Raw genomic sequence first — 19688 nt, 5'->3', positions numbered from 1 at the left:
CAAAGAACGTCCACAACTTTGTTCGCTTATTTCTCCATCAAAGAAACTATGAGTACTCTGCAAACTCATCGCTCTTCCCAACTTCCCCATAATCACACACGCCATTCCTCACCCAATTATTATGGCAATCACCAACAACAAAGAGGCTATCGGCGTAATGTTCAAAGGCGCCCTTATTACCAGTCTTCTAGACAACATCAGAGAGTTCACAATCCAAGCACGAATTATCCTTCTTTCGGAGTTGGTTCTTACCCAACAGTAATTGATGAAGTTTTTGCTCAACAATATTGGAATCATACCTCTGCTTTTCAACCTTCTCCGCCATATTATTCAGTTGATATGGTCTTATTACCGACAGTTGTAGTAGACAACCATGGCCAATATGGGCTAATTTGGAGGTATTGTCGTGTGCCTAATTATGAATTAATTGATGATAGCTATGTCACTAATGATCCACGTGAGTTGATAGATATTAGTACTGGAATGCTTGATCATCTGATCGGTCAGCAGGCAAATTCAGCCTTTGATTTTGGCTTTCTGTATGATCATCTATTTGATCGTGAGGATGACGTGGATGGTCATGATGAGGAGAAAGAGAACGATGATGCTGTATTGAAGCATTTGAAAATAAGAACACATCATTCTCTTGCTAAGGATGGAGTTGTTTCTGATGTAGAACCCGAAACCTGTGCTATATGTCAATCTGAATATGAAGATGAGGAGAGTATAGGGAAACTGCAGTGTGGGCACGAGTATCATACGGACTGCATTAAACAATGGTTGTGGAGGAAGAAAGATTGTCCAATGTGTCGTGCTTCGGTTTTGCCTTCACAAGAACAGAGATTATAGAGAGGCATTCACTCGTCCCGATCTACCAATCATGTCATTCAATGGCACTACTGATGTGAACGTTATTTTATTTTGATTTTGGTCAATCCGTGAATTGTTTAAAGGCCAACCTGTATTTGTTTTGAAACTCATGTTATTAAACTTGATATAACATAGACAAGTTATTTTACATTGTGCATGACTTACAATATTGTCTGATACATACATTGTTCTGAACAATGTAAATAAACAACGATTTATATAATGAATATCATTGAGATTTAGCTTATGTAGACGCTCTAACATACACATATTAAACAAAATCTGTATGGTAGGTACAATTCTATCTCATTGCTGTTGTAATTTCATTGATGGTTCTTCTAATGATCGTCCGAGAGCAACAAACAATTGCAAACATAAAGAACAGACCTGATAAATTTGCAGCTTTAGTTCTCATGAACCCAACAAAGGAGAATGTAGAGAATAGCAGAAAAAATAAAACAAGAAAAGAAGAAAAAACAAGCCCAGTAGAAAGATACTTAAAGTTCGTCTTCCCTTATAAATGCAACTGAACAGATTTCATGGATTACACAATTCATATTCTATAGCTACCATTACAAAAGTTCCTTAAAATTTGAAGACATAGGTTCCTTCATCACTTGTAGAAGGTGGATCAATGTTTGTTGCGGTTCCTGCATCCACACAATAATGAAATTTTAAATCAGTCCTATATATGACATCTACTATTTGATCGCTAAAACATTTTAAACGAATGGCTAACCTTTTCTTTAGGATTTAGCTCAATGAAAGGTTCGTGCTAACATTAGAAGTTTCCAGTGCTGATGGCATCAGCATTTGCATCTCCAAGTGCTGCCTCTTTGAGGTATTTGTCAGCCAATTGAACTCTCTTCACATTCTCTTGCTCTTGGACAAGTAAGTTTCCGTACTCGAGCAGCTTGTCAATTGTCATCTTTGGTTGCTCAAAAGTTGGAGGTCCATCAATTGAGTTCAACAGTTTTTCCCCAACCTGTTCAATTCCAGTGTTTTCAATCCACTTCCTGACTTCGTCATCGTATACTCTTGCCCTCAAAGCACCAAAGAAATCTGTGATACAAACAAAATTATACCCATAAGTTATCATCATTTGAAAGTCCTTTTTTTGAAAAAGAAAATTATTGTAACACTTTTGAGTGGTCTTACCAATAGATTGGCCAGGGAAGGCGTCGACAAGCCTCACAACGTGCTCATCTGGTACGCTGTCAGTTCTGAAAATTCCCTTGCATACACCAATTCTGTCCTCTCTGGTTGGTGCCCAGTAGAACTTCTCCATACGACCATCACGGATAAGAGGAGCATACAATGTGGAGAAGTCGTTTCCTGTAACTATAATGGGGACTCTGGCATTCTCTTGCTTGTTGTACATACCGGGGAGCTGGACATTAGTCGGGTTATCAGCAATGTTCATGAGGGTGGCATTCACCATTTGGTTGTTAACTGTGTACTGTGTAGTTCCACCCATTCTACCAGCTCCTGCATCGAGATCGTTGATAAAGAGGACACACATGTTTCCTTTCCTGATTATTTCTGCTGCCTCGCGATACCTTTGCCTAATCAATTTTGCTGGCTCTCCTGCATTTCCACTTTCCAATTCTCCAGCACTCATCATGATGGGGCTGCAAATATTAAAGATGCGAACACAGTTGAGTAATTTTCATCCATTCCGTCTGACAAAATAAAGGGCACCACGGTGCACTAAGATCCCACTATGCGGGGGATCCGGGGAAGGACAAGACCACAAGGATTTATTGTATGCAGTTTTAGCCAACATTTCTGCAAGAGGTTGTTTCCACGACTCGAACTCGTGACCCCTGGTCACATGGCAGCAACTTTAACAGTTACACCAAGGCTTCCCTTCTGACAAAATGAACTTTCAAAAAATCATCTTATGTGATCAAGTCATTACTCACTTGATTCCCATCTTTCTGAAGACAAGCTCACACTGGAAAGACTTTCCTTGACCTTTGCCTCCCCATATACCCAAAATCAGTGGTACCTGTAAGAAAATTTGACAAGATTAAAACATAAAACCTTGTACCATAAACGACAGTAAGGGAAAGAGAATTTCTAGATAAACATTGTTACTATTACTGACCTTGATGTTGGGCAATTTCAAGAAGTTCTTGGTGATGTGAACAACAAGCTTGTCCATGAAAGCAGGAGCGATGTAGAATCCGTCCAATGTGTTGTCCAAGTTGTATCTGAAATAAATCAGGTGACAATTTTTCATTTATTTACATATTTTTCGGATTAATTCTATATCTTAATTTCCAAAACCCTCAACTTACTGGCGAAGACCCTGACTGATGTATTCGTAGGATTGTAAAACAGCATGGTGAGTACCAGTACCCGTAGGAGCTTGAAAAAGGGTGTCGACCATACCCTTACCCCTCGTGATATCCTGTTGATCATCGGACATGTCCATAACAAGTCCCTTCCATCTGTCCTTGTCGGTCTGTTTCTTCTCATCTATTTCTTGCTCTTGAGCTACAATCCTGAAGCTCCTGTTCGAGACCTTGGGGATGGAAGCGCCTTTGGCGTTCACATTCTTCAACGCCTTGCCAAAGAAGGCGGTGCTTGGAACTGAAGTTCCAGCAACAGAGTTGTTCAAACTCAACTGCACAAAGGATGTTTTCTTAGTAAGAGGCACTTAAACATAGTAAAATTTCTTGAACGAAGTACACAATCTACTTCTACTAGTACACAATTTGCTTCAATAAAAATCACAGGCCGTGTATAAATATAATTTCCTTTGGCATCCTATGTTGCAAATTCATAGTAAATTCTTGAACAAGGTACACAATCTAGAGCAGCTAGTACCCAAATTCTGGAAAAAAACTACACAATCTGGAGCAACTAGTACCCGATCTGGTTCAATATTAAGCACAGTTTAAGTATATCAATTCTCACATAGCACCCTATGTATCAATTTTATATGTGATCATCTCCAATATCAATGAAATTTCTTGCCACCTTTTTCTAACAATTCAACATTTCCATCAAATAAATGACAAATTCTATCTAAAGTTCTAATCTTTAACTAAGAACACATTAAAAGTATATTACTATTACTATCACCCATGAATCTCTTTTATACATGCCATTTGACAGCATGTGACCTTGCGCATAGCGAGAGACAACCTCTTGCAGAAATGCAGGATAAGACTGCGTACAATAGACCCTTGTGGTCTGGCTCTTCCCCGGACCCTGCGCATAGCGGGAGCTTAGTGCACCGGACTGCCCTTTTATTTGACAGCATGTGACTACTTATTAATGTACATAAGATACAAGCCAATAGATCAACTTGAAATTAATTTTGTTTCTAGTAGAAATTGACTGCATGAGATAGACAAACTAACCTAAAAAAAAACGCTAGAATCATAGTAAACAGAACAGATTCATAGAAACCTAGACTAAAACAAACTAAAGACAGTTTAGATTCTACATTATTTAACTACTATAATAAGCAAGTTGACAAGTCTTGAATTGTAAAGAGAAGAATACAGTACCGGTACTTTGTTGGCAGATGCTACAGTTGAGACAGAGGCAGCCATTGTTTTGACTACGCTGAAAATCAAACAACTGATCAGTAGCTCTTAGTATTTGGTGAGACAAATAGGTGATTGTTGAATAGAGATGCGAAGGGAGAGAATATTTATAGCACGAGTTATTTGGAGTATATGAGAAAGAAAATTATGTGCATTTTTGGATTACGAATTCCTAATGGCCACACGATGGAGGATTGGCTATATTACGTGGACATTTTGGATTACGACTTTATTATGTGACATGGACATTGCCTTTTTCTCTTTTTTATTCTTGAATGTACTGGAGACTATATTAACAACAAAATGGAGTCTTCCCGGAACTAGTTGGTTTTGAGGTCAATATTCAAGCTACTTTTTCCTCCATAAATGTTGTTATTTTCACAGATTTAATTTCTTCTTGTTGAATAAGAAAAATTGAAACAATTATTCTACCACAATTTTGAAGGAAAAAAGAAGAAAAAATTAAAATGGACAACAAAAAAAAGAACTTATATGTAGGAGAAAAGCCTAAGACCGCATGGCTGCTTGAGCAAAAACTAGAACTTACTTCAACTTAACTTTTGGAAGTAATTGACAATTTACTCCATATTTAAGAGTGCAATGGTCTCTCACCTTCTCCCCGAAATTTTTTTGAATACCACCTATGTTCCGAAGAAATTTTGAGTGCATTACTCAAATGGTCACTCAATTATCCCAAATTATTTCCTAAAATCACTTTTCTTTCATTTGTAACAACAAAGTCACTGAACTATGCCTATTGCACTAGATTTTCCAAATTTTAGAGTGTCAAATACCTATTTTACCCTCTAAATTATAAACATTTATCTTCTTTTTATTTATTTTAAAACTTTTTAGTATTATGATTTTTTTCCTTTTTAATTTACATTATGGACTTACCTATAGAATAAATAAATATTATTTATAAATTAAAAAAAATAAAAAGTACCTAAGCATATATAATGCCGAAATAACAAAATAATGAGCATAGTAAAAAAAAATTAATTAGAATAATTTATTAGAAATAATAATTTTAGAATTAACAACAAAAATTTAAAAATTCATTTGCACAATTCAGAGTGAAAGAAAATAAAGGTTGTAAAATATATATTCCATGCACGTAGTATAAAAATAATTATTTAAATAAATATATTTTTATAATATACAATATATATTCTTGAAAATTATGCTCAATTATATTATATATATTCCATGCACGACTTAATATAGCATATTTTACCATATGCAGATAGTTCCCCTGCTTTCCTCTAACATAAATTTGTGTCGTCAGAAAGTTGGTAGAAACATAATAATATAATTGAGCGTAATTTTCAAGAATATACAATGTATATAATTTATTTAAATAATTATTTTTATATTACGTGCATGAAATATATATTTTACAACTTTTATTTTCTTTCATTCTGAATTGTGTAAATAAATTTTTGAATTTTTGTTGTTAATACTAAAAAGTTTAAAAAGAATAAAAAGAAGATAAATGTTTATAAATTAGAGGGTAAAATAGGTATTTAGCAATCCAAAATTTAGAAAATCTAGTTTAGTGACCTTCTGAGTGCATTAGGTATAATTCAGTGACTTTGTTGTTACAAACGAAAGAAAAATGACTTTAGGAGATAATTGGGATAGTTGAGTGACCATTTGAGTAGTTGACTCAGAGATTTTATAGGCTTAAATCTCTTCGGATATTTTAATTGACCGGCAAGGAAAAATTTCACATTAGAACAACTGAGCTCCATACTTTTCAATTTTATAGCCCATATTTCAATTTACAATCAACTAGCCCAAATATAATAGGCTAAGATTCAACATCCAACTCAAATAGGTTCTCAAAATTACTATTAATTTTTAAAAAAGATTCCTCAAGCTGTTAAATTAATTTTCGAATCAGTAACTGTGACACAAATATTAATTCAACAAACCAAATTCATTTGGGTGGTGAAAATTAGATTTTTAACAAGCTTAAATATGTGGGTTTAAATTCCGAATTTGATTTTGTGAGAAATTTGGAGTGGGTGTTATTTAGACTTGTTAAAAATAGTATAAGGAGGTTGTATATAAAATTTGAAGCCATTTAATGGAGATTTGGACGGGTTTTGAACGCGAATTGCAACTGAAAATCGTGGAAGAAGTTCGTCTACAGACGTTTGTATAAAGGTGTATAAAAGTGTATTATAGTGTATAAGGTGTGTTTCTACACTCATATACACTATTATACAAGATTATACATAATTATACAAAAAACTGACTTCGTCTTCTTCATTGCGTCTTTTCTGAAATTTAACTCAAATCTTGCTCAAATTTACTCCAAATCACTTCAAATTTAAATTTTGAACTTTTTTTGATATTTTTAATCAATTGGAATAATACCCAACCCAAACAACTAACAAATTCAAAAAGATCCATTTTCAAAAGCAAAGCTTTGAATGGTCCTCAATGGTGGACTTCTACTCTTTAATTTTCTTACATTGCAAGCAGGTGACACAAGAGGAGAAGCAGAAAATACACGACCCTTGAAGCATATGTAGAAGATGTCAGAAGAAGAGAGATTGAAAGCAATGGTTGTGAGAATAAAGAATTAACTCCATAACTTTTAGAAGCAATGGTTGTAAGAACACAATTTTGAATTTGCAAATGCTTTCAAAATATTTACAATGTGGACTAAGTGGGGTAAAATTTAAAAACATGGGCCATTTTTTGTTATGGTGTGAAGTCATATGTATTTTCTTGTAATTCTTTCTTAAAAGAAAGGCAATGTCGGCCTTGAAGTGTAATAATATGTAGAAAAATTTTATTTTGTTGAATCTTTTTGCCTCTTTTATGTATTTACTTCTTTATATTTTGACTCCCCCTAGTGAAAATATAAAAAGAAGTATTGTTCACTAATCATTTGTCAAAATAAATTCAGCGGTATTTGTACGGATAAAGTTCGATTTTTTTAATCAGTTTATAGATCTACCACCTTTAATTTGTCATCTCCATTTTCCTTTTAATAACTTGTAATTGATTCACTTTGCTTTTGTATTCAGTTTATATATTCTATTTCTTTAGAGAAAGGTGACCATGTTGCAACTCTGCCTAAACATCATCCCTTTGCACTTCAAACATTTTTTTGAGGCAGCAATATTGGCCATAGTAAAAATTTATATCCCAAATTCTAGAAGCTCCTATTTATTCTGAAGACGCGAATAGGCAATTTTGTTAGCACAAAAGCTAACCATGGCATCCACTTAGCTGCTTTCTGACCAATTGTATATCCACAACCTTGGAGAAGTTGTCTTCTTGTTTTTCTTGCTGACTCACTCTCAAGGCTAATAGTCTAATAGTCTCTCGGGGCTGACCCACAGTTCATGATAATGCATTTAAAAACAGTGAACTCTGGTATCCTGGCCGAATTTATTGTTTATATCTCTTAGCTTATCTATCTATTTATTTATAATTATCTATACTATATTAAAAGCACGACGGCCTTTAGCGAAATATTGTTCGCCTTTTTTACCATATAAAAATAGAGTTTATATTGGATAAAATAGTAATTTAAATATTTTCCTAATATATAGAGATGGTCATTTAATTATTTTCCTATTATCTAATATTAAAATAAACTATAATTCTGTTTATTAAAATTTTCCATTCTTAGACTTTAATCACATGTACCTTTTTTCCAAGAGCTATAGGGCAAATCTATCATTCCCTAATCTCAAAAAGATCAAGGGATTATATTTTTTAATTTGTGTTATTTTCCAAATCGTTGATGGATTGTGGTAAGTAATTTTTGTGTTACTTTTTTGTTTTTGATATTAGATACAAAATAATAATAATTTTTACAAAATATTCCATATAATTTTAAGGACTTTTACGATGGATAATTTTTTCTTTTATTGAACTAGCTAAAGTGGAATTAACATTATATCAATTTTCGGAACTCAATTTTTTTATATCTCAAACACTTTATTTAATGCTGCTTATTTTAATTTTTTAAAGCAATATATTTATTGATATATTGCGCGTACCTAAGAATAGTATTGCATTAAAAAATGAGAAGCCCCTAAATTTAAAGTTGAATTACAAAAATGCCCTTAAAATTAATAAATCACTTTGCCCTTCACCAAAAAAAAGGAGAAAAAGACCCTCTAAATATAAATTAAATTCCATACTCTTGAAAAGGCAGCAATGAACTTATTCTCAACAAGTGACCAGACATGGCTATTCACATTTAATATTGTCGTTGCTTCACCGGCACTTAATTTCTTTCATGGGTTCCTTTTTTAAAATATCATTTTATCATTTTCAAAAGACTTCGCAATGCACTACTTGTATCACTGAGTTGTACAAAGATTCAATCCACAGAGAATAACTCTTGAGGAGTCGCTGGAGATAGGAGTTCAAAATGACTTTCTGGATCATAGTCATCCTGGGGTAAAACTTGTATAATATAGAAAGTATATAGCAGGGTAGGAATATGTAAAGTCAAACCAATGGATCGGATGAAACAATACAATGTTTGAATTAACAAAATATGAGTTGAAGAATTGTCACGACCCAAATTCTCCCCCATTAACTTGTCATGACGGCACTTAGTCTCTACGACTAGGTAGGCCTAATATTTGCGGAAAAGAAGTGAAGAACATAAAGATTTACAACTAACAGTAACAGATAAAGTAAATAAGACATTGGAGATGCCGCTCGACATATGCAATAACCACTATCGAAATACACAATATGCCCTAAACCCGAAACATCATGAGTCACAAACTACATAAAGAAAATAGTATCTCTATACTCAGAGTCTAACAAAAAGAAACATGGGAAGTATTTGACATGGAGAAGAGTAGAAAGGGCCTCCGAGGTCTGCGGACGCGGCAGATATACCTTGAAGTCTCCAAAGCTGTCTCGACTCACCGATAATATGGCTGATAAACAGTACCTGGATCTGCACATGAAAACATGTGCAGTAAAGGGCATGAGTACACCACAACGGTACCTAGTAAGAATCAAGCCTAACCTCGGTTGAGTAGTGACGAGGTCAGATCAGGGCCCTACTAGTATAGATATAATAGGAACAATAGAGAATGAAATATCGTAGTAAAATAAGGATCGAAATCTGACAAAGGAAATCATAGAAGGGTAACAACTCAGTACACAGAGATAACAACAGGGGGATCTCCGAGATATCGTCTCGTAATCCCAAATATAAATGTGTAGGGGGATCTCCCGGAATACTGTTCAGTAGTCCAAAAGTAAATAATGCAAGACAGTGGGATCTCATAGAATACCGTTCCGTAGTCCCAAAATAAATATGCAGGGGGATTTCCCAAAATAGCATTTCGTTGTCCCAAAAGTAAATACACAGCTCAAACAATAGAATTAACAGGTACAACATAAAATCCTACAATTTAAACTAAATACAAGTCAAGAAAAAGTAGGAAATTCACTAAACATGCTGCACGGAGTTCAGATAAACAATTAAGCAGGTAGACGTGCTATTCTAAGCTAAAAGGATACTGCACATGCTGAGATAACTCAAATAAGAAGGAAAACAGGTTATTACTTAGCAGAAATCGGGTTTTTACAATAATTAGCCAGTGAACGTACTCGTCACTTCACGTACACGGTGCTCACATATCAAAAACAATACCAAATCCTAAAGGGAATTCCCCTACACAAGGTTAGGCAAGCCATTTACCTCGAACCAAGCTCAAATCAATCCGTAAAATTGCTCTTTCCACGAATATCCGACTCCGAGGGGCCCAAATCTGGCCAAAATCAATTGCATATCATAAATATAACTACAAGAACTAATTTAGTAAATGAAATCAAAGCTAAAGGAAGAAATTGGAAAATCACCCCAAAAAGTCTTCCCGAACCCACGTCTCGGAATCGGGTAAAAGTCATAAAATATGAACATCCATTCATTTACGAGTCTAACCATACAAGAATTACTCGAATCCGACCTCAAATTACCTTCTAAAACTCGAAATTTTAGTTTATGAAGTTTCTACCATTTTTTCCCAAATTTTCAACTCAAATCCCTAATTAAATGATAAAATTTACTATAGATTAGTAGGATATAACCATAAAGAATTTAAGAATTGTTACCGACAAGCTTGCTCTGAAAACCCCTTAAATTTTCGCTTCAATCCAAGCTCTCTAGGTCCAAAAATGGAGAATTAAATCAAACCCTCGCACTTAGCCCTTTTCTGCCAGTGATTTCTCTTCTGCAAGGGGGTCCACCGCATCTGCGGAAAATCCATTGCAGGTGTGGACTTAACTTAAGTCCTCAAGGTCCACATTTGTGATAAGGTGGCCGCACCTGCACGTGCGCACCTGCGGTCCTTCATCACTTCTGTATACATTCTAGCACATCTGTGGGCATCGCAAATACGGAACTTACCTCGCACCTGTGATCTTTGGTAACTCCTCCATTTCTGCTTTTGCGCTTGCTTCCGCAGGTGCGAAAACATTAGAACTCAGATATTTTCAGCAATCGCATAAGTCTAAAACTCATTCCGATAAGCATCTGAAACACACCCGAAGCCCCCGGGACCTCAACCCAACATACCAACAAGTCCTAAAATACCATACGAACTTAGTCGAACCCTCGAATCACATCAAACAATGCTAAAAACACGAATCACCCTCCAATTCAAACTTAAAGAACTCGAAACTTCAAATTTCTTAACCGATGCCGAAACCTATCAAACCACGTCCGATTAACCTCAAATTTTGGACAAGTCATATTCCACATTACGGGTACTCCAACTTTCAGAATCGAATTCTGACCCCGATATAAAATTTTTTACTTCCTGTCCAAATCTCCAAAAATTTCACTTTCGCCATTTCAAGCCTAAATAATCTACGGACCTCCAGAACACAATCCGGATACGCCCTTAAGTCCAAAATTACCCAACAGAGCTAACGAAATCAACAAAACTCCATTCCGGAGCCGTCTTCATACAGTTTCGATTACGGTCCAAATCATAAGACTTAAACCTCCGTAAATGTCCCAAAACACTCTGAAAACTAAAACGAAACCTCTCGGCAAGTCCCAATAGCAGAAAATAGATAAGGGAAAACAATAAATAGGGAATCAGGGTTATAACTCCCAAAACAACCGACTAGATCGTTACAAGAATACATCTTCAAAAAGAAATGACGAAAGGCACGTATAAGGAAGAAGAAAAATAAAATCTACAAACCTAAGGTACATATACCAACTTGAAAACCATTTATCAAATAGCCAGTAATCCAGTATTTCATGAACGCATAAAATATATAGAAGTTGACTGTCACTTTGTTAGAAAACTGCAAGAAGGACTAATTTCTTTACATCATGTATTTACCAACGACCAGTTTGCAGATATTTTCACAAATTCTTTAACTGGAATAAAACATTCAAACCTGCTTAGCAAGTTGGCAGTGCATTCCTCCCTTCCAACTTGAGGGAGGGTATTGAGATTGGTTATACATTTACCTCTTGAACACAGACGTATTTATTCTTTCCTTCTTTTCTTCTTAGCTTTTCCAGTTAGTTAATATTGTTAATAGTTGTTATTGGTTAGTGGTGTTGTTATTAGAGTTAGTGGACAGTTGTTGCCAGCTATCAAGTGAGTAAGTGAGTCACGTGTATAAATAGAGTATTTGGGCATTTTGTATAGTGTAATATCATTTTATATTTTCCCAATTATGCTTCACAAATTTCTCGAAGCTTCTCATCTCTTTCTTCTCTCTTAGCTAGGGTTCTGCTCTTCCTCTATTGGAGCTCATCTGAGCTCGATTTTATCTCGTTCATTTGTGATTTTGTCAATATGACTACGAATAAAAACCTGTGCTTCCAGTCATTATAGAGACAGTTTATAGAAGCAAAACATTAACTCTAAATGTAATTGCTGACAATAAGTAGTTGGCAAAAAGATGAAGAAACAAAAGATCAAAGAATCTTGAATGAATCCTTCCTACTCTCGTTTTCACATTTTTCGGCAAATTGAAATTTCGTTCTCCATTTTCAAGTTTACGAATTTTAAAAGAGTTAATTTTATCCATGGTCAAGAACTTTTGTGTTTGTTACCCAAAAATCACTTTTCTTTTTTTGGTTACGTAAAAATCATTCAACTTTTTGTTCATTACACAAAAGTCACTTTTCTTTCTTTTGTTACACAAAAATTATTTTACTTTGCTCTAGTTATCACAAAAGTCATATTTTTACTTGAAAAGTCTATTATGCCCTTATTATTATATAAACCTTCATATTTATGTAATACCTTCTATATTATATACTATATAATATACTTTTACCTATGTATTTTATTTATAAATAAAATAACTTAATATTATTTTATTTATTATTTTTATAATCTATTCGTATATTAATTTTTTCTAACTTTAATTTTCAAGATATATTAGTAGTATAAAATCCCCAATTGTTCAGGTAAATCCCCAAAAGAATATCCCAGCTAGATTCGCATATAGAGTTACCTAGGGATTTTCCTTCAGATTAACATATGATTTTTTTCATCATTTTCTTTGTTTGTTTACCTGCGAATTTTCTCACGGAAATGTACTTGCCAATTTTTTTCTCTACTAATATATATTAAAGTTACTGACAAATTTAATAACGCTACTAATATATCTTAAAAATTAACGTTAGAAAAAATTAAATATATGAATATATTATAAAAATAATAAATAAAATAATATTAAGTTATTTTATTTATAAATAAAATACATAGGTAAAAGTATATTATATAGTATATAATATAGAAAGTATTGGGCATAACGGACTTTTCAAGTAAAAATATGATACTATATAATATAGAAAGTATTGGGCATAACAGACTTTTCAAGTAAAAATATGACTTTTGTGATAACTAGAGCAAAGTAAAATAATTTTTGTGTAACAAAAGAAAGAAAAGTAACTTTTGTGTAATGAACACAAAGTTAAATAATTTTTGCGTAACCAAAAAAAGAAAAGTGACTTTTGGATAACAAACACAAAAGTTCAATGATCGGATAAAATTAACTCATTTTAAAACTAATAAGTTTTGTTATGAACTTTGTAAAGTCAAACTAGGTGCATAAAGTCCAACGATTAGGTGCATATGTAAATGTGAGGATGACTTCGGGTGTCTGTGAAAGAAGAAAAAAAAATAGGAATGAGAGAAACGTAATTTATAACATGAAGATGAGAGATTGCAGAATCTGAATGTTTATAAAAATAACTTCAATTAATATTATGTTAGCGCTATTAAATTATTAGAAATTAAATCGTTGAGACTTGCAAAATTACTTGATTAAATACATTAAAATAATGATCCTTGTTCACTTCTTTCGTTATTTCTACATGCAATTTATTATCTTTGCATTATTTATAACAGAATAATTATTTGTTAAAAAAAACCTACACATGCTTGCATGTGGGAATAACATCAAGGCTTCTACGCTAAGGAGTCGTTTGGTTGGGAAGAAATTATCACATAACTAACTATCTCGAGATTAATTATTAGTTATTCCACCTTTCCATGGTGATTAAAAAATATTACAATTCAGGGATAATTAATCCGAGAATTAATTATACCGTAATTTTTTACCAACCAAACATAGGATAAACTCTTCTTAAATTTAGTCCCGGAATTAATTATGTCTTATCCCTCATACCAAACGAGCCATAAGGGGTCGTGGTGTGATATCCCATAGGATTAGTTATTCCACCTTCTATATGGAATAACTAATCCCACCATTTTAGTGTAAAAGTTATTCTAGAATTAGCTAATATCCCAAACCAAACATGGGTTAAAGTTAATCCCAAAATTTATCCCGAGATTATTATTCTTATCTCATGTACCAACAGAGGCGGTTGAACCCCAAATCAGGTAAGGCAAGGGCTTTAGGCCCCATAAATTTGAAGGCCCCACTTTTTAGTAGTTTTAGGTTTATATATTTATTTTCATTTTAGAAAATTTAAGTATTTAATGTGAACAACTATAATTTTGTTGTGGAAAAGGAAAATAAAAGTTTACTTTTACCGTTATTGCATATTGGGGATATATATTGTTACTTTTTACCGCCTTTGCTTTTTTGGGATTGACTTTTTTTTTCGTATTTTTTCACAACTACAGAGTTGAGACCCTCTTGCCTTTTTCTTTTCTACGTTAAAAGCTTTATGATAAATCTTACTCCTTCTTGTCAAAAGAACTACAAGACTCTTATGATCCTTCTTTGTGGATAACACACAAAGTTGGTAAGTACAAAAAAAAGTTTAATGATAATTTTTTTCTTTCTTGTCAAGCATTTCTTTTTCTACATATTGTACTTGGGACTGATTTTCTACAAGAATGATTTTACAGGTTTTCAAGCACAAAAGTATTAACAAGTTATTTGGGATCAACTTATCAATTGAATTAGGTTCTATTGTTCTAATCTTTGGCTATTTTTTTAACCTAAAATCTGTCATTTTTTATATTTTTACTTTATAAATATACTGTTATTTTTTGTTATTTACTAGAGTTTAAATATGTCTACTAGAAAATATGAATTCCGGTTATGTAGAACTTCAAAAAAAGAGAAGAGTTTAAACTTTAAATTAACTTTATTAGTTCGCCTAGAAAAATAGACTTTAAATAAAATACATATAATTTTTTTTAAAGGAACTTAAGGCCCTCGTTACAGTTTGGCTTTAGGCCTCGAACTGTATTGAGCCGCCCGAACTGTGTTGAGCGCCTCTGTGTACCAAACAACTCCTAAATGAGAACGAATATAATACGGAACAGTACCGCCATTTTTTTTATTTATTTTTTATAATTATCAAGCATCTTCTTGATCGGTACCGTCCATAAGGCTGGCCTAGACCTATCCACTGCTCTCCCTCCATCCCTCTCGAAGCTGAACTCCGTGTTTTAAAATACAATAATGGTGGTATTTGTGGAAGCTAAGTTTCACAAAGGTGTTTGATCAAATTGTGGATGTGGAAAATGATAGTACGTAGATGTAAATCCGAATCATGTGCTTCAGACTTCAGAGACTAGGCACTAGCTGACTAGATGTGTTAATGATTGGGGAAAAAAATAAGATTAACACTTACCCCTAATCATGTGGATGAGATTGTTTAGTCAAAATGATTACTTAATTGTTGAAGTCAAAGATGCAATCATCTAAGGCATCACTAAGATAAAAGAATAATTAATCAGTGCAATTTCTAAATATAATTAATATGCCCTAATTATTGGCTGGAAAAATGATTAGTTGCTTCAATTTTAAGCACCCTTAGTTTATACTTAAAATCAGGTCTTATTAATGAGGGTAAACGTTTTGCATTTGCATCAAAACTCAACATGGAGAGTAAGAATTGTGACTGTTCACCTCCATATGAAGTTCAGCGTAATGAGAAATATTGTTCTATATCCCCTGCTCATTGTCCCAAGACTTGGCCTGAATTGGTTGGATTTTCAGGTGATGAAGCTGCAAAAGTGATTTTAGCAGAGATGCCAAACTTACTTATCGAATTCATTCATCCGCCTTGGGCTTTAACTCAAGACTTTAGACCCTCTAGAGTTCGGATTATTGTTGATCGTTTTGACAAAGTTAGTATGTCTCCAAGTATTGGCTGATCCTCTGCAACTTGTTTTTCTTTTAGTCCAAATGAATGAGTGTTCTTTGGACTGTGGATTAGCACAAGATAGAGCCATTGCCTTTTCTAAGTCCTTTTGTTTTGACTTTTCTTACCTAATGTTGCTTTTGTTTCGATTCTATTATTATTTTGCTGTTGTTATTTCTTTTTCCTAGCTTCTTCACTACTGTATTTCCTTTTCAAATTGATGTGTTTATGCTTGTCTTGAGCTGACGGTCTATCAAAAACAACATCTTTACTTGCATAAGGTAGAATTAAATTTGCATACATTACCTTCCTCAAACCTCACTTATGGGATTACATCGGATATATCTTGTTGTTTGTTTGTTTTGACATTTTCCTAAAAAGTTTGGTTTTGTGTTACTGTTTCAATTAGTGTGTAACTTGTCAGGATTGGTTTCTATTTTTTTGGCAAGTGACTAAGGACTGACTGTTATTCTTATGAAAAATTGATATTGTATAACCTTTGTAAAAATAATAGCCGAAAAATTTGTCTAAAATTTGTATATATATACATTTTGTATCTTATATACAACAATTATATAAATTTTATATACTTTTTCGACTACCAGATATAAATAGTTTCTGGTGTGGCCTAAAAGTGATAATACTATTTACATTACTATGCAACACAAAAGAGACATTATTGTCCCTTTTTGTCTTCTTGAGCCGAGTGTCTTTCGGAAACAACATCTCTATTCCTTCGAGGTAGGGATAAGGTTTGCATATATAATACCCTCCCAAGACCCCACTAGTGGGATTTTACTAGGTCGTTGTTGTTGGTGGTGGTGGTGGTGATGATAGGGGTGGGCGTTCGGTCACTTTGGATTGAATTTAAAATTTCGGTTTGGATTTTTGGTTTTTGGATTGAAGAAATAAAAATCCAAATACAATCCAAATAAGTTCAGATTGGATCGGATTTTTTAAGTTCGGTTTTGGATTAATCGGTTTGGATATTTTGCATTTTCGATTTTGAACCTATAAGTTGAGATGTTTCTTCTTTTTATAAAAAGAATATCCAAATGAAGCACTCTTATTAAATTGTCTGAAAAGTTCCCCATTCTCACCGCAATCATCCAAATAAAGTATTCAAATAATGAAATTAGTATCAACGAAATGTAACAAAGACATTAATACGCCTGATAAGAAGTAGCAATAGTAAAACTATATCCAAATAGAAAATATTATGACAGTAACTAAGTAACTAATAGTGAATATATGAGATAACATCTAATGGGTAGGGTATCAAACGTATTACTACGTACTAGCATATGGTTAATGAACTAAATATAAAGTATAAAAATTTCGGATTTTCGACTATCCAAAAATCCGAAGTACCAAATCCAATATCCAATTTAAAATCTTAAATTTTAAAAAATTAAATTCAAAATCCAATCCGTAAACAAAAAATCTAAAATATTCAAATTTCGGGCTTGCCCAAACTATGCCCACCCCTAGTTGTTGGTTTCTTTCTCAAGAGTTTATTCATATTAACAGAAGAAAAAGAGTGAATTTATCATGAATCAAAATCTTGGGAAAAGAAGAGATCATTTATACATACTCAGCATGAAACTATTGCAGGTATCCTGCTAAAAGAATTAGGAACATTGGAAAAAGAAATCAAAAAAAAGTATTTGTATAAAATAAGTACTCCAATTTCTCTTCCACAACCCAATGAATCCTAGCTAATATTTGCCATGACTAACTATATGATTGAAAAATTCACCAGTTCTCAAAAAACCCACAAAATCAAGATTCATTCCATTGGCGATTCTCACACTTGTAAATACAACTCAACCCAACCAAAATATCAGCAATGGCAGCTTCTGTCTTCTCTTTATCCGAATAATGCAACGTCTGCAGCAACAAAACAGAGGGCTTAATATCAAATTTAGTCTTCTCCAAATTCCTCTCAAGCTGCCAATTTATAGTGTTATGTGCCATTGGCGCTAGCCATTCCATAATATGTTTCAAAGCCTCCCTCCACCCCTCGGCCAACGATTCGTCCTCATCCATACATTTCAAATTCTTGCTCAATTTTGATCTCACTGTTTTTTTCAGGTTGTCCGGCAACATTTGGTACAGATTTTCTCGTGAATTAAGGTCTACGGATTCGGATGGATTCGAATATTTCTCTACTAATGTGATTACATTAGCATAACGTAACGCGAGCCCTGCACCGCCCACGGTTGAAGGCCCTGCTGCATGAAACACCCTATTGTTTTTCGCCAATTTTTCCGATCCAAAACCTTCATCTTCACATAGAAAAAATATCGATTTTCGGCTGTAAAATCGAACCAAGGTAGGCTTAGACGTCGTTGGAATCGGCCCCGACCGCGAAATAATCTGTTCCCTTATTGGTTCAATCAAACAATTCTCTGGTTGGACTTTAAGAATCTCTTTCTGCTGAGATGAACGCATGTTACGCAGTGAAACAGAGGGAAGAACAGGAATGTAAGGACCAAAAATGACACAAATTCGAGCGTAAATTATGCAGACAATACGTGCCAGGTGACCAACACTTTTATCAAACGTTTGACTCCACAATGAAATCTCTCTGAGCTGTCGAACCTGCTTCCTTTGCTGTTCCAGTCTCTGATTAAACATGTCGCAATTCACTTTCTGCAATTGCCCTGCTGTTGTTTTCTCCTTCCATTTTTTCATTTTCCTCTCTGATATCTCCAATTCTGTTAAATTTTCCAATGCTGCGTACAAACCAGACGTGGCATTAATCAATTTCTCCATTTTGTCAACCCTTTTTTCAATCTCCTTTGACCCATATTCCAGTTTCCCAAAATCAATAATCCCTAGCTTGAGATCCGTGTATACAAGATCAAAACGATTCAGGCCAAAATCATTGCATTTATGGCCTAATCGTGCTACAGCTGCCGCGGCTTTATCAAGATCCTCAAGCCTCTCAGCACATGCAAGGCTTAAAAGAAATCCTTCATCTTTGGAATTCAAATATGCAACCCCTTGTGATTTCATCTCTGTTTTCAGCTTTGAAATTGCAGAATCAGAAAGAGATTTGTACAAACAGAGTAATCTTGACATGATTTTCGCCGTCTCAAATGCCAAGATTCCCATTTGGTTGGCCTTTTTACTATTGGAATCGCTGTTAGCAAGACCATGATCTCCCATTTTCAAGCTCTTATTATTGTCTGTACTAAGCCAACCCATTTTTGCAAAACCAACCATTGTTTAGATATAAGGGTGTAATAAGAAATAAAATGTTTTTAGGTATTGTCAGGAGTATTTATAAAAAATGGTGGAAGCTGGAGGATTAATGAGTAAGGAAATGGAAGGTATTTGAGGAAGAGAGGAAGGAGAAGAGAAATAGCTTCGAATGATCTTCATTGGGTCTGTATTGGATTATGATTACGCGTTTGGACCGTTGGACATATATATGATTTTCTTGAGATTTTTTTTTTTTTTTGGAGAGGGGGGGGGGGGGAGGGTGATAATATGAAAAGGAAAAAAAGGAAATCTTTTGACAGGTTGGTCAATTGAATTTACTGAAGAGAGGGATTGGATTCTATTGTTCCTAGCTTGTTGGTCTTCTTGTGCAGTAGTTGAGGGATGGGTGCCACGTTTAAGGAATCTCGTTATGTCTGTTA

The 19688-nt window shown here is 34.0% G+C and overlaps 2 protein-coding genes across 2 annotated transcripts; both read right to left on the bottom strand.

Moving 5' to 3' along the window:
• Nucleotides 1-1362: 1362 nt before the first annotated feature.
• LOC107793435 (ribulose bisphosphate carboxylase/oxygenase activase 1, chloroplastic-like) lies at nucleotides 1363-4544 on the bottom strand. The gene is made up of 7 exons (XM_016615786.2): nucleotides 4395-4544; nucleotides 3174-3502; nucleotides 2981-3086; nucleotides 2796-2881; nucleotides 2029-2501; nucleotides 1610-1932; nucleotides 1363-1520 (listed from the first exon to the last, which is right to left on the bottom strand). The coding sequence occupies exons 1-6, from the start codon at nucleotides 4437-4439 to the stop codon at nucleotides 1652-1654; spliced, it is 1320 nt and encodes a 439-aa protein (XP_016471272.1). The 5' UTR covers nucleotides 4440-4544; the 3' UTR covers nucleotides 1363-1520; nucleotides 1610-1651.
• Nucleotides 4545-17685: 13141 nt separating this feature from the next.
• On the bottom strand, nucleotides 17686-19448 carry LOC107793436 (protein PSK SIMULATOR 1). Its single transcript, XM_016615787.2, has one exon. The coding sequence runs from the start codon at nucleotides 19267-19269 to the stop codon at nucleotides 17821-17823; it is 1449 nt and encodes a 482-aa protein (XP_016471273.1). The 5' UTR covers nucleotides 19270-19448; the 3' UTR covers nucleotides 17686-17820.
• Nucleotides 19449-19688: the final 240 nt, after the last annotated feature.

Source organism: Nicotiana tabacum, chromosome 5, assembly GCF_000715075.1.
Source record: "Nicotiana tabacum cultivar K326 chromosome 5, ASM71507v2, whole genome shotgun sequence".
NCBI lineage: Eukaryota > Viridiplantae > Streptophyta > Magnoliopsida > Solanales > Solanaceae > Nicotiana > Nicotiana tabacum.
This window is presented reverse-complemented; position numbering and strand designations above follow the sequence as displayed.